This window comes from Papaver somniferum, chromosome 9 (genome assembly GCF_003573695.1).
Source record: "Papaver somniferum cultivar HN1 chromosome 9, ASM357369v1, whole genome shotgun sequence".
NCBI classification, from domain to species: domain Eukaryota; kingdom Viridiplantae; phylum Streptophyta; class Magnoliopsida; order Ranunculales; family Papaveraceae; genus Papaver; species Papaver somniferum.
Genome location: NC_039366.1, coordinates 3,585,390 through 3,610,068, shown reverse-complemented (window position 1 = coordinate 3,610,068; position 24,679 = coordinate 3,585,390). Strand labels below are relative to the sequence as shown.

Here is a 24,679-nt window from a genome sequence, read left to right as displayed (position 1 = left end):
TTTTTTGGAAACATACAAGACAAAAAAATTCATGGCCATGAGAGAAGGACTTTCAAAACTTGGATCTTCGCAACTTGTGATGTCTTGGTATCATGGATTCTAACAATTTATATCGTTTGTCTTATAACTTCAACTTTGATTTTTTAATCATTCTTTTCTATTGTTGCTTCTAAACCTAAAACGTCTTCAACTTTATTCATAGATTTTGATGTCGCTCCGCTTGTTGATGATGATAAGTTTCTACTGAGAGAGAGTCGCAATCCAGTAACTAAGACTACATTGTGAGGTTTCTTTTGTCTTTCTGGCATTTCCTGACCTACTTGCCTTTCCATCATGTATGGTTAGGTCCATCACGGTTACCCTCTAAAAGGAACAAGTTCTCTCCTGAATTTCAAGGATCTCAATGTCTTTTTCTCTAATGTCTCAAAAGGTTGTTATCCCTAGCATTCCAATTTCTATCTTTTCGGTGAGAAACAATATGTAAACTTAGCTAACCAGATACCATGTGACGCTAGAAGTTTCAAAAGTGCAACTAAAAAGTTCTTCCCCACCCCCAAACTTAAATCTAACATTGTCCTCAATGTTTCTAATGAAAGAGAAATACCAAAAGTAAAATAACACGAGGAGAAGTTGGAAAGATAGTACCTGGGTGAAGAAAATCAAAAACTAATATACAACATACAACTTCCTCGATGGTCAATCAAGGGTAAACAGGGTCCTCCAGAGGGACCTCCTAAACATCACCTGTAGGAAAGGGATCTAAAAAGGGTTTCAATCTCTGACCGTTAACCTTCGAAGAAATACTACCATCTGGTGTCTCAATTTCAACAGCTCCATGAGGAAAGACAATGCGAACAATAAAAGGACTCGTCCACCGAACTTCCCAGTGAAAAGATGTAAACGGGTATCATACAAAAGAACTTTTTGACCTGGAGAAAATGACTTCCGTAAAATATTTCTATCATGCACAAGTTTTATTTTGTTCTTATACTCCTTCGCACTATCGTAAGCATCTATACGAATCTCGTCCAACTCATTGAGTTGGAGTTTCCTATGAGCTCCTGCCTTGTCAAGTGAAAAATTAGTTGCTTAACAGCCCAATAAGCTCTATGTTCTAACTCAACAGGTAAATGATATGCCTTTCCATACACAAGCCGATAAGGCGACATTCCGATGGAAGTCTTAAACGCAGTACGGTAAGCCCATAAGGCATCAGTAAGCCTAGATGACCAGTCTTTCCGATTAGGATTGACCGTTTTCTCTAATATATGTTTTATCTCCCTATTGGAAACCTCTACCTGACCACTAGTCTGCGGATGATACAAGGTAGCTACCTTATTTGTAATACAATATTTCTTCATCAGAAGCCTAAAAGGTCCATTACAAAAGTGAGACCCTCCGTCACTAATTATAGCTCGCGGTGTACCAAAACGTGTAAGTATATTATTTTTGAAGAACTCAATCACAACTCTATGGTCATTGGTTTTACATGCAACCGCCTCAATCCACTTAGAGACATAGTCTACGGCGACAAGGATGTATAGGTTACCAAAAGAATTGGGAAACGGACCCATAAAGTCAATACCCCACACATCAAAGACCTCAACAACTAAAATAGGGTTCAAGGGAATCATGTTCCTACGGGAAATGGTTCCTAATTTCTGGCAACGCTCACAAGTAACACAGTAACTATGGGAGTCTTTAAACAACGAAGGCCAATAGAATCCACACTGCAATATCTTAGCAGCAGTCTTCTTAGCACTAAAGTGACCTCCACAAGCATGATCATGACAAAAAGAAATAATACTGGATTGGTCACTCTCAGGTATACATCTCCTAATAATCTGGTATGGACAATACTTAAACAAATAAGGATCATCCCAAAAGAAGTGCTTAACCTCGGCTAAAAACCTAGAACGATCTTGTTTACCCCAATGTTGGGGCATTCGACCAATAACAAGATAATTCACTATATTCGCATACCAAGGTGCTTGGGTAACAAAGAAAAGTTGTTCATCAGGAAAACTATCCCTTATAGGAAGGGAATCATCAGGGGAATCAACAACTAGCCTAGACAAGTGGTCTTCTACTACATTTTCGGCACCCTTTTTGTCTCTAATGTATGGAGAAAACTCTTGCAACAAAAGTATCCACCTAATCAATCTAGGTTTCGTATCCTTCTTAGACAAAAGATATTTCAAAGCAGCATGATCAGTATATAAGAAGATCTTAGAACCTAAGAGATAGGGTCTAAACTTGTCTAAGGAAAACACAATGGCTAACAGTTCCTTCTCGGTAGTGGTATAGTTCAACTGGGCATCATTCAGAGTTTTGCTAGGATAGTAAATCACATGAAGTAATTTTTTTTCTCGCTGACCTAGCACAACACCAATAGCATAATCTGAAGCATCACACATGATCTCAAAGGGTAAGTTCCAGTTGGGTGCCTGGACTATGGGGGCGGTAGTGGGTAAAGTCTTAAGCTTCTCAAAAGCCTCTAAACAAGCATCATCAAAGACAAACTTAACATCTTTTGCAAGCAAGTTGCAAAGAGGTCTAGAAATCAAGCTAAAATCCTTAATGAATCGACGATAAAAACCTGCATGCCCTAAGAATGACCTAATATCTCTTACGGTTTTTGGGACCTGTAAAGTCTTGATAAAGTCAACTTTGGGTTTATCTGCCTCTATACCCTTAGAAGATATGATATGCCCGAAGACAATTCCTGATCGAACCATGAAATGACATTTCTCCCAATTAAGCACTAGATTCTTTTCCTTACACCTAGTCAACACTAATGACAAATGATGCAAGCACTCATCGAAAGAAGAACCAAATACTGAAAAATCATCCATAAAGACCCTAAAAAAATTTCTACCATATCGGAAAATATGCTCATCATGCAACGCCGAAAAGTCGCAGGGGCGTTACATAGCCCGAAAGGCATGCGTCTATATGCAAAGGTACCAAAGGGACAAGTAAAAGTAGTTTTTTCTTGGTCTTATGGGGCAATAAAGATCTGATTGTGGCCTGAGTAGCCATCTAGAAACACTAATGACTATGTCCAGCTAATCTCTCTAGCATTTGGTCGATAAAGGGAAGGGGAAAGTGGTCCTTCCTAGTGAACTTGTTCAATTTCCTATAGTCAATACAAACACGCCAACCCTTGGTCACTCGGGTCGGGATTAACTCATTGTTATCATTCTGGACTACAGTAATACCGTATTTCTTGGGAACAACCTGAACAGGGATGACCCACTTACTGTCTGAAATGGGGTAGATAATGCCTGCATCTAACAGCTTAAGAACCTCGGTTCGAACTACTTCTTTCATATTAGGGTTTAGTCTTCGTTGCATCTCCCTAGAAGGTTTGGTATCTTCCTCTAAATAGATATGATGCATACAAACAGTAGGACTTATACCCTTAATGTCTGCTATGGTCCACCCTAAAGCTTCCTTGTTGTTTTGAAGGACGGTCACTAGCCTACTTTCCTGATCACTATCCAAGTCGGAAGCAACAATCACAAGTAAAGTTTCAGACGGGCCTAAAAACACATACTTCAGGGTATCTGGAAATGGTTTTAGGTCCAACTTATGAGGCTCTTCTAACGAAGGAACTAGGGTAGACTCAGAAACTGGTAGTGGTTCGAACTTAGGTTTCCATCCGTTAATAATGTCTAACAAAGGGGTTGAATCTAACAAAGCATTCACCTCATTAATCACATTATCATCATCGAAATCAATCCCAAAGTGATCTAGGCATTTCTCTAACGGATCTTCTAACAAAGTGTTTGGTAATGACTCCTCGACTAATGTTCCTATCATGTTTACCTCTTCTATGCTCGAGTCATCTAGTTCAGAGGGTAGCTTACTAATATGAAAGACGTTCAGATCAATAGTCATATTACCAAAAGACAAATTCATAATACCAGTTCGACAATTAATGATCGCATTGGATGTTGTTAAAAATGGGCGACCTAAAATCACTGGTATCTGGTTCTCCGGGTCAGGGACAGGTTGGGTATCTAGGATAACAAAATACACTGGATAAATAAACTTGTCGACCTCAATAAGAACATCCTCGATCACACCACGAGGAATTTTAACGGACATATCAGCTAACTGAAGTGTCATCTGGGTAGGTTTCATATCACCAAGTCCTAGCTTGAGGTACACATGGTATGGAAGTAAATTCACATTGGCTCCTAAGTCAAGCGAAGCTTTCTCAACACGGTATTTACCTATTGTGAAAGAAATGGTAGGGGACCCTGGGTCTTTATACTTAGAAGTAGTGGTATTCTGAATAATGGAACTCACGTGACTAGCTAGGAAGGCTTTCTTTTGGACACTAAGCTTACGCTTTCGTGTACACAAGTCCTTAAGAAACTTAGCATAAGCGGGAATCTGCTTAATCGCATCCAACAATGGTAGGTTGATAGTAACCTGCTTAAAAACCTCCAATATATCATTAAAGTTCAACTCGCTCTTAGTTGGAACTAGCAGCTGGGGAAACGGGGCTCTGGGAACAAAGCCGGACTCATTAGGACCCTCATTGGTCTCTTTAGAGACTCTATCAGTCTCCTCATTTTCTGGCTCAAAAGGGTGAACTACAGCATGTTCACTTTCAGGCATGGCGACCTTGTTGTCAACTTTCTTTCCACTCCTAAGGGTAGTAACATAATCACATGATTGTACGATTTCTCTCCTTTTGGATTAGGATCAGTATGACTAGGGAACCTTCCATCCTCTCTCTCAGTAAGGTACTTAGCTATTTGGCCGACTTGAAGCTCTAATTTAGCAAGAGACTGGGAATTATTCTTAAAATTCTGATTGGTTTCCTCTTGAAAATTAACCTGGCTCTTTATTAGCATTTGCTGGCTTTGTGATAGCATATCCTGGCTCTTTTTTAATATACGAAGAGATTCCTCTAAGCTAGTCATTCTATTCTCAGAAAGGTTTCGGAACTGGGCTTGTCCTGAAGAGCTCTTAGCATAACTAAAACCTGGGGAAGGCTGAGAATTACTAGACTGACCTTGATTCTGGCCCTTAGACCAAGAAAAATTAGGATGGTTTCTCCAACCAGGATAGTAGGTCTCTGAGTATGGGTCAAACTTCTGACGGTTCTCAAACCTAGCATTGTTATAGACAGCATGGGCTTGCTCTTCACTAACCTGACCTTCCCAAAATGAGTTATGGGCTCTATTCCACAACTAGAGACTTGAGAGGCTCTATTAGGTTCATCAAGGGATCTATTTTTAGACTGACCCATTTCCAAAGCTTCTAACCTTCTATACAGAACAACAAACTTAGCATCTGACCCGGAGCTTGTATATACCATATTGGTGCTACTTCTATTGACCAAGAGTCTTTTAGGGGGTTCAACACAAGACTCCCATTCCTGCCATGTTTCAATGGATTCATATGGTAGGTTGTTCAGCCAGGTCTTGGCTTTATCTCTCAAGGAAAAGGGAAACATCTTAAGTTTCAAGACTTCATCAGTAAGGTATTTTATTCTAATTGTCCCATAAATTTCCTCAAAGTCCCTAATATGAAAATAAGGGTTCTCATCATCTTTCCCTAAGAATATAGGGATCATCTGAATAATAATAGGTTTTATCTCGAAATTAGCCGTAGTGGCTGGAAATTTAATGCAAGAGGCTCGGCTAGACCTAGTAGGGAACATGTAATCTTTCAAAGTTGCCATCGTTGGCACAACAGAAGTACTAGGGGTACTTTCCTCACGAAGAGATAGATTTTCAAAACTAAAGTTTCCAAAAACAGGGCTCTCAAAAAAAGAGTCTTCGAGCTCCCCGCTTTCACAAGAAGAACTTCTAGGCTCGTCACTAATCAAATGGCCAAAAGTATTTCTTTTCCAAGCCCTTTCGGGCATACACTAAAAAAAAAACAAAAGAAAAAGAAAAAAGTCCTAAAAGGAAGGGAAGTTCTACGCAAACACAAACAAGGCTGACTCCACCACAGCAAACCTACTTATTTCTAGCAAACAAAAAGCATGATGGCTCCACTTAGATTGTTTCTAGACCAGCTTCTAATCCTCCGAATGGGAATTCGTTACAATTTGAGCAAACCCCTATGGAATCAATCCGAGTCAAAGTAAGTTGAATAGAGGCGAGGGAAGCTGCGTAGAGCTTTGATACCCAAGGCCTCATTGCATTCCAAGGCGGCGCAGTCACACATTCAACTCACAGAAACCATCATGAACTTCGAAGTATGCTCAAAAGAGTAACCAATATTTTCCGAACGACTTTCCTATTAAGCTCGTTACCCTATAGGTCTCGTTCTATTCCAAATTTTAGGTTTAGGTTCGCGTTTGGTTTTGTTTTCCTAAGGCGAGCAAGAAGAGAACGGTGATGCAATCCGAACCCTTATCTTGTATGGCCAGTGCTTGCCCTTTACTAGGAAATTAAAGCATCCGTTTTCAAGTCCTCAGCATATATGCAAACGAAGGAATACAGTAACTCGCTGACAGGGGATTCGCGAGTGTTTCGACAAACTTACCTCCCGTTCCATACGGGGGATGAACCGCTGAAGTCGACTCGGGCCACAACTCCAATGTCGTGTACGAACCCGAGGGGCCGAGGTGATATCGTAATCACCGTCCTTCTCTGCAAACAGTTCAATATTTAATACTAACCTTCCGTAGGGTTTAAAAATAAAAGAATGTCCAAATGTCCAAGTCCAAAGTCCAAAGTCCAAAAGAAAAGGTAAGTCTAAAATAAATAAAATAAAATGTCTCTCTTTTTTTCTCTCTTTTTTTAATAAAAACAAAAAAAAATTCTTCTTTCGCTCCTTTCGCTTTGTCTTTTACTCCAAGTCTTTAAGTATTCACCAAAGCTTTGGCAAAATTTTCTTTCGCTCCCAATTCCAAAATCTGTAAGGAAAAGACAAAAACCCAAAAACGTAAAGAAAAACAAATAAAGTAAAAAGAAATAAAAACCTAAAAAAAAAAATCTAAAAACTCTAGCCTAAAGACAAGTCTGCGTTGGCGGAGCTAAAAATTTGATGTGTTTTCAAAGTTAGATAGTGATAAAAGGGTTGTTTTAAGACTTGTGAAGACAATGAATTTTAGACTTAATAAAAATTTAAAAACAAAGAAAACTTATTACAAAATTGACTTCAAGATATTAGAAAACAACCAAGACACTGATTTCACTATTACACATGAATAAATTATGATAAACAATCCAAAACTCTAATTATCTTTTAAGACTCTTATTTCTTAATTCACAAATAATCTGGATAATTCTCAAAAATTAATTGTATCTCTAAGCATAGATTATCTAAACAAAGCATAACCTATCTAATTGAATCACAACTAATGAAGAAAATTTTTGCAAACAATTAAAAACTCTGCAAAAGCAGTGACTGAGTGAATTATAAATTATAAACTAGAGAGAATAAATAATTACCAATTATTCATGCGTAAATAGCTTCCTCATTGTCTTGGTTGTGAGAGAATTAGCCGCTCATCATGTTGGAAAACCTCTCAAAGAATTTCATTGATGCTCAAAAATCGTTTACAAATGATGAGAATATGAGAAATACAATAAAACCGAGTTTAGAACAGTTATAAGTGTTACAAACCAGAGAACTACGACCCACAGTATGTGTCACTGATACTGTTGCTCTAAGATCCACGTTAAGCGTCATTGTCACTGTTGGAAAACGACTGTCTTTGGCAGTCCGTTCTTCGTGTTCTTAAGAAATGCAGTAGCTGAAAATGGCAGCTCTGCAACTTTGGTGTTTAAGCTCTGTGGTGCTCTAAAACTCTCCCCAAAATCTCCGTCCGCTTCTCTGCTACCCCAGGATGATATTTATACTCAACGGGCGAAGAAAATCCTGCGTAATAACTCACAGTAATCTCTCTTTATTCGGCAGTGAAGGGTAATATTCTCGGAATATTTTCTTTCCAAAAATCCTTCTCCTACACGTCTGCTGCTGTTGAATCTACCTTATTTACCTCTGACACGCTCCAAACTGTTGCTCGAATCAACAAACATGCTCAGAAATCGTTCAGACTCATGTAATCCCGTGAAATAACTCTCTCATGCACGTACTGCCCTGTTTTGCTTCTCGCGGAATATCCAGCCAAATTGGATCGAACCAAAGGCCCATACTAAGACTTTTAGGCTATATCACGTCCACCCATGAAGTTTCAGCGATTTAGTCTACCTCTAACCCATCCAAAATCCGATCGAGAAAACTGTCAGGAGTGAACTCTTCTTCCTGCCAAAAAATGAATTTGAAATGAAGAAGAAGGGTTGTTCCCTATCCGGTTCTGGGGTGCGGTTAGCAGCTGCCTAGAAATGGGGTGCCCCTTAGTAATTAGGTTACCCCTTATCCAAAGTGAGGGTCTGTATAGCAAATGTCCTCCGGGGGGTGCTCCGAGCAACTTTTCGAGCCGAATTTTCCAACAATATTTATTTCCTAAAAATACATAAAAACACAATATTAGTACAAAAATCGAGTTCCAACAAAACAGACATTGAGCACAATTTAGACACAAAAATGTGTCTATCAGGAGGTTGTAGGGGATGCGAAGGAAGAAAAAGAATGCGAAGCAGACAAATATTCTTGAGCAGGTTTAAAAGAAAATAAAGAAAGGGTAGGTTCTCTATAACAGAGTTGTTTTCATAAAATTTGATAATAATAAGATGTGTCCTAACAAACGAAAACAAGCCTGTATATACAGGCGTGAATCAAGAGTCTAAAAATAGTAAAAGACTAAAAGAATAAATAACAAAGACTAAAATCAGGAAACGCTTAACTTGATACGCAAGTTGAGAAGGTTCTAGAAAGAATGGAGAGATGTTCTACATCAGTCCCTCCCTCTTGAAAGAACTCATCCACGAGTGTTGCTCAGATGTCTCCATGAAAAGAAAAAATATTTTGAACATTGAAAATGTTAGAGATATTGCAATCCGAAGGAAGATCAATTATATATGCATTATCACTGATCTTCTTTAAAATCTTGAAAGGACCATACTTCTTCATCTTAGTCTTGTTGTATGTTCCATTAGGGAAACGTTCTTTTCGAAGATGAATCATAACCAAGTCTCCTTCTTGAAAAATATTAAGTCTCCTGTGTTTATCTGTTGTTTCTTTATACTTGGCATTTGAAACTTCAAGCCTAGTCTTCACTTCTTGATGAATTTGAGCAGCTTTGTCTATCAACTTATCATCTTGAACATTAGTTTTGAAATCCTTGGTAGAACCACTAAATCAAGTACATGATTTGGTACCTTAGAATAAACAATCTCAAATGGAGTCTTACCTGTGGACCTATTAACTGAAGTATTGAAGGCAAATTCCATGTGAGGTAGCAATATATCCCATTTCTTTTCTCTATTGTCAGCTATCTTTGCTTTTATTAGATTCCCAAGCGAACGATTAACCACCTCAGTTTGACCATCAGTTTGTGGATGAGCAGTTGTGATGTACTGCGATTTATTTCCAAGTCTCATCCAAAGAGATTTCCCTAAATAGCTTAGAAACTTAGTATCCCTGTCAGAGGTTAGAGTCTTAGAAACACTATGTAGACGTACTACTTCCTTGAAGAATAAGTAAGCGCCGTTAAAAGCATCTGTTTTTACAAGAAACAAAATGAGCCATTTTGGAATATCTATCTACGATAACCATAACCGAATCATGCCCCCTAGTTGTACGAGGTAAACCCAATATGAAGTCCATACTAACATCAACCCAAGGAGCTTCAGAAATTGGTAAAGGAGTATATAATCTTGTGTTCTGAATTGTACCTTTAGAACGCTGACAAACCATACACTTTTGAACAAATTTCTGCACATCTCGCTTTAAAGAGGGCCAAAAATATCTTTCCTCCATCAGAGCAGTTGTCTTATCTTTGCCAAAATGTCCACCTAGACCACTGCCATGCAACTCTTGCATCAAATGAAGACGCAATGATCCTTGAGGAATAGATAGTCGATTATCTTTAAAAATAAAACCATCTTGTATCAAAAATCTAGCTATTACTCCTGTTTGTGTTCCACAAGCTTTCCAAATCTCTTTAAAGTCTTCATCATCTGGATAAACTTCTTTAATAAAATCAAAAGTTATACTTTCATTGTTAAGAGTAACAAGGAGATGGGTACGTCGACTTAGAGCATCAGCTACTGTATCTAGTTTCCCACTTTTATGTCGAATAGAGAATGTGTACTGGTTGATGGTGGACAGCCATCTATCATGCATTCTATTCACTTTTGATGAAGTTTGAAGGTACTTGAGAGCCTGATGGTCTGTGTTGACGAAAAATTCTTTATGAATAATATAAATGTGCCATTGCTTTAAATCTTGAACTAAAGCAATCAATTCAAGTTCATATGTCGACCACTTCTTTCTTGTTTCGGAATTCTTGTCATTATGATATGCAATTGGATGCCCCTCTTGAGACAAACAGCGCCAATGCCGATCATTGAAGCATCACAATCAATCTCAAAAGTTTTGTTGAAATCAAGCATGGCAAGTACAGTTGTACTTCACAACTTTTCTTTAAAAGCACTGAAACTCTTGTCTGCTTCTTCAGTCCAGAATTTTTTTTCTCCTTTTTAGCAATCTGTGAGACCAGCAACAATGGAACTAAAGTTCTTCAAAAAACGTCTATAAAACGATGCTAATCCATGGAAACTTCTAACATCCTTAATACATGTTGGTGTAGGCCATTCTCGAATTGCTTGTACTCTTTGTTTCATCAACTTCAATACCGGCATCAGAAATAACATAACCCAAGAATGTGACCTTGCTTGAAATAAATGTACACTTCTTTAGGTTTGCATATAACATATTTTCAGCAAGTACTTCGAAAACCTTAGAGAGATGTATAAGGTGTTCATCTTCACTATGACTGTAGATTAAGATATCATCGAAGTAAACAATAACAAAATGCCCAAGAAAGGGTTATAATACCTGGTTCATTAGACGCATGAAAGTACTAGGAGCATTTGATAAGCCGAAAGGCATTACTAACCATTCATACATACCTTCTCGCGTCTTAAAAGTTGTTTTCCATTCGTCACCAATGCATATGCGAATATGATGATATCCACTCCTTAAATCAAGTTTAGTGAAATTTTTTGCACCTACTAACATATCAATCATGTCATCAAGTCTAGGGATTGGAAATCGATATGGAATAGTAATTTTATTAATAGCTCTGCACTCGATGCACATTCTCCATCCACCATCTTTCTTGCTCACCAAAAAGGAAGGACTTGAACAAGGGCTCTTACTTAGCCTGATTAGCCCTTTTTGTAATAATTCATTCACCTGTCCTTGAAGAATTTCATGCTCAGTAGGACTTAAACGGTAATGAGCAACATTTGGTAGAGAAGATCTTGGGATGAAATCAATTGAATGCTGAAGATCTCTTAATGGAGGTAAAGAAGTAGGCAATTCATCAGGAAATAAAACCTTGTACTGACAAAGTAATGGTTGTACCCCTTTTGGAATGTACACTTCAGGCTTAAGGGCTTCATGAGAATCTAGTGTATGAGAATGTAGATTCTTGACAATAGAAGCCACTAATGCACTGGTTTTCCCATCACTGTGTTCTTTATAAACAGTCGCAGATTTGGAAGGAATCAAAAAAAAAAAATCATCCTTATAAAAGGTATAAGTGTTCTCAAAACAGTTATGAACTGCACGTATATCATGTTGCCATGGTCTTCCAAGAAGTAAATGTGCTGCAGTCATATTGATCACATCGCACAAGACTTCATCTTCATATCCAACGAATTCAAACTTAACAAGACACTGATGTGTTATTTCTTGAGATGAAGAGCTATTTACCCATCCAACAGAATATGGATGAGGATGTGGAGTCACAGGTAAGCCCAAATTCTTAACTACATCAGCTGCAATGTAGTTATCCATACTTCCACTATCGATAATAAAATCAACTACCTTTCCTCCAAGTGAACATTTAGTTCTGAAAATATTGTTACGATGTGAGTAAGAAGGTTGAGATAGCAGTAGTGGTCTAATCATTCCCATGTGATGATCTCCAGTCACTTCTCCAATTTCATGTTCTTCTATACTCTCATCATCTTCGGATTCTTCAAGCTCGCGTCTACTCTCATCAACCAAACCATGGTACTTGTGTAACTCCTCTTGAGTATCTTGAACCAATCCATGAAAAATTCGACATTCAGCAGATATATTCCCAGGTAGCTGGCATTTGTTACACTTTCTCCCCTAAACTTAGCATAAGGGTTTTGTGGCTTAGTTAAAGGTGGAAAAGATGTCTGATCCTTAGTGGGAAATCGAGTATTTTGATTGTAGTTTGGACGAGAAGTAATGGGTTTTGGTTGTATGGATTGAATTTCAACAGGATTTGGAAGGATGGGTGAGTCATTCTTAGGCAAAGGATGTTGAGAATTAGCAAAATTTGGTGAACCATATTGTTTCCTAGAAACATATTGTGTATTGTCGTCCTTATTGTATGAATTCTCATGAAAACCATTAACTGAAGAATAAGGTTTGAAATTACCTTGGGACCGACTAAATTGCTTAGTTAAAGTCTTTTGAGAACGAAAAACACGATGCTCTACCTTGATGTCTTGTTGTATAGCTTCTTCCATGGTATAAACAGATTGGGTCATTCCTTCTTGAATCACTCGGTTCAAACCTCCTATGAGTTGATTTGCACTTCCATTAATTTCAGTACGAGCAATTAGATTGTAAAACTCGGAGACATATTCCTCCACTAATCTTGCGCCTTGCTGGCAAGTATGTAGTTTAACAAATAGTTGTTACTTGTAATCTCGAGGGAGAAATTTATTTCTTAAAAGATCACTCATTCGTTGCCATGTACATATTGGTTGTTTCCCACAGTTTCTGCGATCTTCATGAAGTTTAGTCCACCAAGCAGGAGCTCCTCCTTTTAGCTTGTAGGCTTCCTTAGAATGATCTGGTACTTCCATGAATTCAAAAAAGGATTCAACTTCATAAAACCAGTCTAATAATTCCTCTATTTTGAACTTCCCACTGAAAGTAGGAATATCAGCTTTAAGCTTGTACTCTGGTAAAGACCCATAAGAGTTTTGACCTGAGTGTAAACGCTTTTCTTCTGTCCAATTTTTATCTAAAATTTTTTCGGCTTCATCTTCTTCATCACTGTTAATATGAGGATTTGCAAATTTTTTGTAAGGTTGACAGACGAATCCTTCATATTGACTAGTTTTGTTAAACTTTTTTTGAACACCTTCTGGAGTACGAGTGTCTTGGACGAAGTTATGTTTATGTCCATTCTTATCGATGTATCTCGAATGTGAATGCTTTCCTTCACATGTAGATTTATTCTCAGCATCTGAGTCTTCTTGATCATCCAAATTCAATTTCGCTAGTCTTTTTTGAATCTCTAGATCTAACAGTTCAAACTTCTTATCGGATGACTCTGTTTCTTTTGTAAACTCATCTTTGGTAGCGTAGTCTCACATTGAAAATTAAACTGTATTAGACTTTAAAGGTAAGGGTTTGGGTTGCGGAAGCGTTTTAAGGATCGGTTTTTTGATAAGGATCTAAAACCTATGGCTGTGGTACCAACTAATGTAGAACTTGTTGAGATGAATACAACACGGAGGGCGTAGGGGATGCGAAGGAAGAAAAAGGATGCGATGCAGACGAATATTCTTGAGCAGGTTTAAAAGAAAATAAAGAAATGATAGGTTCTCTGTAAAAGAGTTTTTTTCATAAAATTTGATAATAATAAGATGTGTCCTAACAAACGAAAACAAGCCTGTATATATAGGCGTGAATCAAGAATCTAGAAATAGTAAAAGACTAAAAGAAGAAATAACAAAGACTAAAAACAGGAAACGCGTAACTTGATACGCAAGTTGAGAAGGTTCTACAAAGAATGTAGAGATGTTCTACATCACTAGGGGTCGTAAATTACTAGTACACCTAGGCCTATCGGATGTCGGATTTTAGCCAAACGGAATTGGCCTAACCCGCTTCCGACAAGATTAAGAGGTAAATTCCGATAATATATTCGGTTATGAAATCTGAAATCCGACAAATCAGATTAAATCATATAGGATGTCGAACTTTCAGAATCGGATCTAGGATTTCAGGAGTTTATGGACAACCCTATTCCGGAGAGTTGTCTTGTCAAATCTATTGTTAGTCCATCGAAATTTTTGTAAAGTCTCATAATGTCTCTTGTTATTGGATAGAGACTTTTTTTAAGTCATTTAAATTTTCTAGAACTCCATTTTATTGGATTAGAGTTCAGGATGTTCATCCTCAAATACAACCGTCAACCCTAGATTGAGTACATGAACATTTACCGATTCTGGGTTGATTTTTGTCAAAAAAAAAATCAAGATTTTTTCATGTTCTGATGATGAATTAAGGACAGTTGATCAAGCATCTATTAATCACCATAACCCGATTAATTATCAACATTAATTAATTGGGGATAAATTAGCCATTAAAGAAAATAGTTGACTAAGGGGTTTTTATTTTGCTTCAAAATGTCTTATTTTGGTACGTAGTGATAGGCCCTAATAATTCACCTAGGCCTCAAACTAGCGATGATTATTTAGAGATAGGTAAACATCTCTAAAAGAACAGAGATTCTAAACAACATGCCTAAATAAGAATCCACAATCGAAATATTCTCACAAATTGGGGATACTAAAAAAGAAAAAATATATATTATGAAGTAATTGAAGTACCCCTTATTTAAATAATTTTTTTAATGGGTAAATTATCTTTGAGTATCCCCAAATAATATATTAATAACAAAGCAATACCGATTCTTAATATGCAAAAAGAAAAAACAAAGTCAACAGTAGAGTCGATATTGTATTCATCCAACACTGCAATACCAACTGATCAATTGTCGGCATTGAACTCGTCATTAAAGCAATACCGACTCCACTGTCGTCATTGAACTCATCATGAGAGCAATGCCGACTGATTTGGGTATACCAATTACTTCATGGCTTCTAATGGGGGGACCGATATTACCAGGGGGTACCGTTTCAATGATCCGACGGCCAGGATCGGATATAATTCTTTTGTCTCATATGAAACGGTACCCCTGATAATACTGGTCTCCCATTAGCAGTCATGAATTACTTCACCGTTGATGGTATTGGAAAAAAAAAATTGTCAACATGAACCAGTTGAGATTAAATCCAACGGCCACACACTCCAAAATATCCTTTTTATTTACTGTGAATTCTTTGAATTCTTTTTCTATTAATGATTTTTGTTTATAATATGTATCATATCATTGTTGTTGTTCCTGACTGCTGAGTACTTTGGTTTGATAACCATAATTTACACTTTCCATAGAAGGATAAGGGTGTGTGTGTTAAAACTCTATCCTTATGTGGTAATTCTTCTCTCCGTAATTTTTACTCCCTGATAAATATAAATACATCTATATACAGTGAGAATCAACGGAGTTGCTTGACTTTGATTTTGGTTTCATCAGTGTCTGCAAGCCGGACTTTCCCACTTGGGAAAACTTTGTTACCAATATGACTAGGGACCCGTAATACGCAAGCATATTGGCTTTTGGAAGATTCATGTTAATGGTCTGTAATTTCCGTTTTCTTTTTCTCCCTTTTGTTTTTGATTCGCCGATCAAATTAAAAATGTCCCTTTAACCAAAATCCAGCCTATATAATCGTGAGCATCCCCTAATTTATTAAAGTATCCATCTATTGAGCCTTACTAAATCTTTATGGACCGTGTGCTTAGAACCATTTCTAAAATGTAGAAATTGACGTTTAGTCCCAAAATTACTGGGCTTGGGACGCTTTAGTCCACCCATCTCATGCCTAGTACTCTCTAGTCCAAAAAAGCCCCGCCTCCAACAATTTAGTCCAAATATGGACGAGTTAGTCCAAAAATACACCGATTCATGGATATCTCGGATTTTCACAGTATCAAAATTACCCTTTCAGAATTTCCATATACGAACAATTTTTTTCAAATGTAATGGGGATCTAAGATTTCAAATCAGAAGAAATTGAGAAAGATGGAGAGAAAGGGAGAGATAAACAAAGATATAGAGAGATTTTGAAGGATTAAGTTGTTTCTTCATCAGATTATTTTGATCTCAGGTTAGTTTTTCATCGTTAATCTTCTGTTTTACTTCTTCGATTTTGTGACTGTGCTTTTTTTTAATGCATGGTAGGAAATCGATTCTTTGATTTTCTTTTTTTAGTTTTGATTTTTGTTATATTTAAGTTTTGATTTTCATGCAATTCTGATTTCATTTTCATTTCTTCTTCGTAAATTTGTTGCTCTTTGTTAGTTTTTTGATTTTGAGATCTACATATACATGATTAAGATGTTTTTGTTCTCTTCATATATTTTTTTTATAACACGACCAAAGTTATTAATGACGATTAATTGATAGATTGATTGATTTCTTCTATTTTTGATTAAACAGAATGTGTACCTGTATATGTTTCAGTTTATGGTTATTTTAAGATTGATTCAAAGAATAAATTCTATGATATGTTCAAATGTGATTCAGATATATTTGTTTTTAAGTCTCTGTGTTAGTGGATTCTATATTAAGAAATTTCAGATGTGATTCAGATTTTTCTTGAGCTACCTCTGTTATTAGATGTGATTTTTTTAGATCTCTTGATCTCTTCATTTGTGTGCTTTTATAACGCGTTTGATTTTATTTCATGATTTCTAATTGATAGAGTATCTGATATCTTTTTATGGTGATATAACATGTGTACTTTATACATTGTATATGTTCTCTATATATGTATTTTATAATACGCAAGGTATCAACCATGTCTAAGAAGGTTGTATACATATTGTACACTGAAATTCTCTTTGGTAAATGCATAGGTTGTTTTGTTTGAATCAACGCTCTATTTTTGTTATTTTTCTGTAGATATGTACGTACTTTTACACTATACTAGCATGCTCTCCGATGAATGCATGGCATGTTTTGTGGTTATGGATGCTAGAATTTGTCTTCTTTTTTTCTGTGGATGTGTACATGTTTATACACTAAAATTCTCTATGATGAACATATAACATGTCATGTGGTATGAATGCTAAAATTTGCTAGGTTTTTATACAGGTGCATAATTTTTTGTATGCTAGTATGCTCTTTCTATGAAGGGATGGCATGTCCTATGGGTATGATGTTATAATTGGTTTTTTTTTTGTAGAGGTGTACATGTTTGTACACTAGTATGTGTTTCAATTTATATAGCATGTGCATGGACTTTAATATACACCATATATGTTTTTTTGTAATATGTAGGGTCTGAACCAAGTCTGAGCAGGTTGTGTATGCTTTTTTTGAATCATGGTGAGTATTCATCCATATTTTGGGAGATGCGTACACATTTATATACTAAAACTTTATGTGTGATGAATGCATCGGTTGTTTTGTTTGAATTAATGCTATATTTTTGTTGTTTTTCTGTAGATGTGTACATAATTATACGCTAGTATGCTCTCTCATAATTTTATGTTTTGTTTTGTGAGTATGGATGTTGGATTACTTGGTTTTTTAAAGGTGTGTGCATAGTTGTACACCATTGCACTGTGTCATTATTATATAGCATGCTTTAGGGGTATGGATGTTGGATTTCTATAGGTGTGTAAATAGTCGTACACCATTATGATCTCTCATAATTTTATGATCTGTTTTGTGGGTGTGGATGTTTGATTAGTTAGATTTTTGTATAATTCTACATGTTTATATACTAGTATGCTTTGTGATGAATTGATTGCATGTCCTGCGAGTATGTACGCTAGAGTTTATTATGTTTCTATATAGGTTTACATATTTGTACACTTGTCTGCTCTGTAATGAATATTTTGAGTTTATTTTTAACTTTAAGATTTTCGGGATCATATTTTTTGGGTGTATATAGTTGTACACATGTTAATGTTAATGTGTACATAGTTGTACATATTTTTGACTTTATGAATGGTATTACTAGGGTGCATGAATTATTTGGTAGCAGTTAATGAAGATGGTTGGACATGAATACGTCGAAGAGATGATTACCTCTTGATTATTCCATTCATAAATGGTGGATGTCACTAGGGTAAGTATTTTTACCTTTGCAATTGATTTTGAAATTTTATTTTGACCATAGTTAACCCTAGTAATGATGTGGATGATATTCAGGTCGGTAATATGTCACACTTTAGACTCATTGGTTATTATTTGAATTTATATGTATGTATGTATAAATTTAGGGACTCATAAGCTCAAAATAATTTTATTCAATATTGGTAGTGATATTTTTGTTTAGGTACTACGATTCAAGTTGTACGTGTGTATATGATTGTGCACGTTGTCCGGTCTCATTTATATATGGCATTTCTATGGGTATGGATGTGCACAGGTTGATTGTTTTAAAGATGTGCATAGTTCTGCAACTAAGTGTACATAGTTATACACATGTTTATTGTTTTTGAATCTGCGCATAGTTTTGCAACATTATGTTCTTTTTTTTTCAAATCATTTCATTGGTGCATATGTTTTATTTTACAGGTTGAAGATTATCATGTTGATGTCTAAGAGACGGGTAAAAGATCTTATAGGTAGAATCATTAGTCACATATCTAGGACTCCATTTGGAAGACGAAGAAATAAACGCATCAAAATTGCTAGAGAGAAGTAAAGAAGGCCTATAATGTGCACTGAGTGCTTACTTGCACCTTCCTTGATGATTTACTACCATTCTTGCTTACGACTTTGTACTTTTTTTTCTCATGTAAACTGTTACAATGAATGTATGTTACTATCTCATTTATTTTAAGAACTTAGATTGGTTTTTACTTCAGTACATGTGTCTTTATTTCTGCAGGTATGAATAATTTTATAACATGTAAGTACATATTCAACATCATGTACACTTTGATTTGCTAACCTGATAGTAGATGTGCACCATCATGTACACCATTATGTACACATGAAAAAAAAATTATTTAAAATATACCATGTAAATCTGAAAAAATCTGCATTCAAAACATATATATTCAAACTAATAATAAGATTAATTCAAGGTTTTACAAGTAATAATAGTTGTTTAAGAAAGTTAAGAAACATAGTTGTTAAAAGTTTAAGAAAGTTACAAACAACTTAAGCAGGTTTTAAACATAAATCAAGTTGTTTCTCTCCTACTCGCACGCCAATATTGGTATTATTTATCTTCTGCGATATTCTACAGTTTGGCAGGACCACCGACAGGTTTCTGCAGGTTCTGATGCTACCATCTCCAACAAGTATATACACACCTACAAAAATCAGACAAATCCAACTTCAAAAACTATGAAAAATGTCATACATCCATGAGATAGCTTACCAGTGTACTAGCATGTATACCATGACATCCATAATTCGAAAATTATAGAACCCGTGACATCCATACCCACAAAAAGTTCATATATCCATGACATAACATGTTAGTGTGCAAGTATGTACACACCTACAAAAATCTTAAAACCAATATTCATACTCGCACAAGAAAGTTCATATGTCCATGAAATGATACTAGAAGTGTACATGTATGTACACACCTATAGAAATGACATAATCTAACATTCAAAACCACAGAACATGTCATACTCCCATGACATGATACATTAGTGTACAAGTATGTACACACCTCCAGAACTTTAACAAATCCAACATACATGCTCATACAAAACATGCCATTTGTTCATGACATGATACAACAATGCATAAGTATGTACACACCTACAGAAATGAAAAAAATCCAACATTTAGAACCACAAAACAGATCATATGCCCATAACAAGATACAATGGCATACAAGTATGTATACTCCTAAAGAAATCCAACAAAAATAACATGCACGCCGACGAAATAACCCACAAATCCTTGAGTTGTCATACATGTGTACAAATCTGTATACAACCACAACTAATTTAAGTAAAATAGAATTCATACTCACATAACAGTACATATACCCCTGAAATGGCATGTTGTCGTACAAATCTGTACACAACTGCAACAAATCTAACAAAAATAACATCCATGTCCACATAACAGTTCATACACCCCTGAAATAACATCTTGTATACAAATATGTACATTACCACAACAAAACTAACAAAAACAACATTCATGCTTACAGAAAAGTCCATACATCCCTGAAATAAAACGCATATTCTTCTTATATTTTCTCTCTCTCACTACGACAAATATTCTTCCCGTCCTACGTGGCCCCACTTTTCCGCTCATCCTTTCCCTCCCCCATAAGAGTCAGCCTTTAAAACATAACAAGTTTATTGAAAGATTTGATTTTGAATAAAGATGAAACAACATATGTGATATGAAGATGAAACAACATATGTGTACTTATATGTACACCAGTAATCGAACTGTTTAAAGATTTGATTTTGAATAAAGATTTGATTACGAAGATGAACAACATATGTGTACTTATATGTACACCAGTAACGCAGGTGATGGGAAAACAAGTTTAAAACACACACAACTGGCAATATGAAGTGAAACAACATGCTGGTGCACAGTTATGTACATTAGTAACATAAGTAATGGTAAAAAAAGGTTTAAACCACACAAAACAGGCCATATGAAGATGAAACAGCACACTGGTGGACAAATATGTACACTAGTAACACGAGCGATGGGGAAAGAGCTTCAAAACACACACAACGGGCCATATGAAGATGAAACAACATGCTGGAGCAGAATTATGTACACTAATAACACAAGTGATGGGAAAAAGGCTTCAAAACACGCACAACCAGCCATATGAAGATGAAACAGCATGCTGGTGCACAATTATGTACACTAATAACACAAGTGATGAGAAAAGGGCTTCAAAACACGCATACCATGTTATTTGAAGGTGCTGGTGTACTGTTATGTACACTAGTAACACAAGTGATGGGAAAAAAGGCTTCAAAACACGCACAACACGTCGTATAAAATGAAACAGCATGTTGGTGTACATTTTTGTACACTAATAACACAAATGACGAGAAAAAAGCTTCAAAACACACACAACCGGTCATATGAAGATGAAACAACATGTTGGTGCACAGATCTGTACACTAGTAACATAAGTGATGGGAAAAAATCTTTAAAACACAAAAATAAGACCAATATTTGTTACCTTTTCCTTTCTTAATTGGTGATGACTTTGAAGTTTTTGATGTCTTCTTATATGGTGATGATTTTGCAGTTTTTTTACTACAGTTGATGTTGAAACTGCTGCATTCTTTTAAGATTTTGATCTCGTCTCAGGACCTGGTGATTTTGAAATTTCTTGTTCTTCAACTGATGTTGTATCTTACGATAGTTCTTCTTCTTTCCTCTTTTGAACTGGTTTTTCCCAATCACCATGTTGTTACTTCTAGTGCAATCATCAACGATTATAAAGCTTTAGGGTTTGATAATGAAGATTTAGGGTTTGATTATGAAAATTTAGGGTTTCGATTTGGGTTTTGTCAGTTAGGTTACAGTTTTTCTTTCTTCTCTTTGTTTTCTCTGATCTTCTTTTCTCTTCTCTCTGCTAAATGAAATAATTTATTTTTCTGTTTTTAATTTCAGCTTTTTTGTTTTGAACGAACGTGTCACATTCACCCTTAATGTGTCAGTTGCAAACTGTTTTCATTCGACGTACGTGTGCTTTATGAAACGCGTGCGAAGAATAGCAGCGTCTTTACACAAATTTTGGACTAATTTGTACCTAGTCAACTAGGACTGGATTAACCTGTACATTTTGAGGCGTTTTTGGACGAAACCATTTTTTTCCCTTCTAAAATAAATATATATGTGATAGCCGGGCTGCAAATTGCTGCACTAGTTTGCACCATGTTTTGTTAATTTGGTTATAAGCTGGCTCACGAGGCTTTGTCTAGAATTAAGAGACCATATGAACAATTAGCCAGCTTAATCAACAACATATATCGTCTTAAATTTCACCAAGTGACTGCAGCTTTTTTGGAAAGTCTGAACCCACCATGGTCCCACCGTGGGTCCCAGTGATCCATAACCTTATAATTCTATTAGCAATGGTTCTCTACGGGCCGGGAGAAAAAACACGCTAAAATCGCATCTTAGAGTTTTTTTTATTTTTATTCTTATTTGTGGATCCCAGTGGGTCTAACCTTTCGGAAGACGTGTATGAGGTGGTTTGTGAGAGGCGGTTTTTTTGGGTAGTTTTTCTCTATGTTCGTTTATACCTTCAGTTCTGGTAATCTTTGGCGAGTCCCAGGGATGAAATTTTGTTGTCTTGAACTAGTCTGCTGCCTAACATTAGGGACAACTTTGGTGAAAACAGTCAATCTGTGCGAACCTGCTACAATTCCCCCTCTCTCTTTTCCCATTTGGTGGCATTGTTCTTAGTCCTTGATCCCCTGAATTGAAATTAACAGGGAATCACATTATTATTGGATTAACCAATATATGTATGACACGTAAACGGGGCAAGGGAATGGGAACCGGAGTGGGGGACATATATCATTTTGGCGATCTATACTCCGTGGACAGACTTTTCTTTTCTTTTTTCTTTTTTTTTTTTGCACGTCAAAAGACTTGTAATAATCACAATCATGACATTTAGCTAGGGCCATGCCTATAGCAAGTCCAAATTGTAACTCAATAGTCAAAGTACTTGCCGGGCATCTGACAACATCAACTCATTTTTGAGTTGTCAAATCTTACGGTGCAGGAAGTTAAGTAATGGTACGCCACTCCTTGACATCTCTGGCAGACACCTGCGTCCGTTTAATAAAAACTAACCCTGTTAAACTAGTCTTTAAATACCGTAGGCAAGCTAGTCATGAAATCACTCTCTTCCGTCGCTCCTTCTAGCTTCCAGCCTTCCACTGGAAGATAAACTAAAACGCAACCATAATCTTATAAAAACCCTCGCTTCAAATCCCTTGTTACCTTGCATACTGTTTCAACTTTCATCCAAGTCATAGTAAATACAGACTGTGTATTTTCATAATATCATCTTTCTTCTTCAGTAGTTTAATCAATATGGAGACTAAGATGGTGGAGCTCAGTTCATCTGCTCAAGCTGAACTCACTTGGAAGATTGAAAATATATCAAAATTGAATGATGATGAAGTAACTATCTCTGATACATTTAATGTTGCTGGTTATAAATGGTATGGATTCTGGAGTCCGGATCGTGTAGTCCTACTACTACTTTGCTTAGTTTTATTGTTCTTTCCTCATTCTCTCTGCTTTTGATTAATCTTCTTATTTATTTGGTATCACCTACAGGAAAGTGTTCATTTCTCCAAAGGAAAGAGGGGCTTTGTTATCATTGCTCCTCGTCGCTTTTGACCCGATCAAATTACCGCATGTGGAGCACAGGTTTACAATTTTGAGTCGGATGGATCGCAACAACGAAGTCAGAAATGGTATATCCACATTTGTATCCTCTTTCTTCTATAGGTATTACTTGCGTCGTTAACCAGATTCTGGTACCTTATAATTTCTTTTGTTTATGCAGAAATGGTATATAAGATTGTTTTACACAATGGCGACCAGGGTTGGTCGTCATGCATTCGTCTTAGAGATAACGATTCCCCTGATAAAGGCTACATTAACATCATGGATGACACTTGTCTCCTTAAAATTAAGATTTGTGTAGGATGAATGAGGAGCCTACAGACAAAGATGCATGAAGCAGAATCAAATTAAAATGAAAGCAACTGAAAGTATGAGTTCAAGAAGTGGGATGCCCAGATGAAGATGAAGAGTGGAGGATCTATCTAGTTTATCTAAGCGTTTTAGTAGTGTATTTGTTAGTTTTCCTAGTTCTTTTATGTGCGCGTCGCTATTTTGTAGCTGGATTTTGGATGGATGGATACATTTGTGAGCCTGACCCTAAGAACAAATCTGCTTTGGTTGCAACTAGGACGCAGTACAGCTAGCTGCTCATTCCGGTGTATCTACAATTTGTGATAAAGCTTTTGTTTCCTGTTTTGTTGTGTTAGAACTTGTTATAATTAGTCATTTAGCTAGACTTAGAAATCATGTATCACAAATAATTTATACGCTTAATCTTGGAATATATCTGTGTTAGAATGTGACATCGTAGTTTTGATGAATAGAAGCTAGAATGATAAGTAAAACTGAGACTTTGATGAATAGAAGCCAGAACAAAATGAGTACTTATTTTCAATATGAATAGAAGCCAGAACAAAATGAATAGGATGTAATACTTATGTCTTATTTTCAATATGTGCAGCTATCACTTTAAATGGAGAAAAGGGAAAATAAAGAAGGAAGATAAAGATATAGATAAGCAAGGGTTTGTTTATACTTTATGACCTCCGACAATCAAAGGGACTCTCAATGGTTACTCCAAAACGATAAGAATCCTTGGGGAAAGTGCAATGACTTCCACAGACACAGTAAAAACAAAAACAAACCACCTTGTATTATACAGCGGGTATCAAGAACTTTGCATCTTAAATGGGATGGTCTTACCAAACAGTCTATGCAAAGGACTGTAAGTGTGCCCAAGTCTATGGATTTCAAATTCATGTTGCTATCTTATCGATGTTGTTACGAAGACACCCAGACCCAGTCATTTCAATATTCAAACTGCCTACAACAGAGTCAGACCATTTGAAAATCCCGAAGCTGCTAGCCATCTACCCGTTTTTTACGCCA

General features: G+C 36.3%; 1 protein-coding gene and 1 long non-coding RNA gene across 2 annotated transcripts; both read left to right on the top strand.

Moving 5' to 3' along the window:
• Positions 1-15,971: 15,971 nt before the first annotated feature.
• LOC113309345 lies at positions 15,972-18,841 on the top strand. The gene is made up of 3 exons (XR_003340534.1): positions 15,972-16,115; positions 17,979-18,086; positions 18,539-18,841. It is a non-coding gene; the product is annotated as an uncharacterized LOC113309345 (long non-coding RNA).
• Positions 18,842-22,860: 4,019 nt separating this feature from the next.
• On the top strand, positions 22,861-24,017 carry LOC113308764. The gene is made up of 3 exons (XM_026557228.1): positions 22,861-23,160; positions 23,279-23,418; positions 23,511-24,017. The coding sequence occupies exons 1-3, from the start codon at positions 23,030-23,032 to the stop codon at positions 23,654-23,656; spliced, it is 417 nt and encodes a 138-aa protein (XP_026413013.1). The 5' UTR covers positions 22,861-23,029; the 3' UTR covers positions 23,657-24,017.
• The last annotated feature ends 662 nt before the right edge of the window (positions 24,018-24,679 follow it).

Bases quoted from the DNA above. Each gene is read 5' to 3' on its own strand.
- LOC113308764 (XM_026557228.1), top strand. From the start codon at position 23,030: ATGGAGACTAAGATGGTGGAGCTCAGTTCATCTGCTCAAGCTGAACTC. The intron at 23,161-23,278 runs GTATGGATTCTG...TATCACCTACAG, and splicing joins AATGTTGCTGGTTATAAATG to GAAAGTGTTCATTTCTCCAA. The intron at 23,419-23,510 runs GTATATCCACAT...TTGTTTATGCAG, and splicing joins CAACAACGAAGTCAGAAATG to AAATGGTATATAAGATTGTT.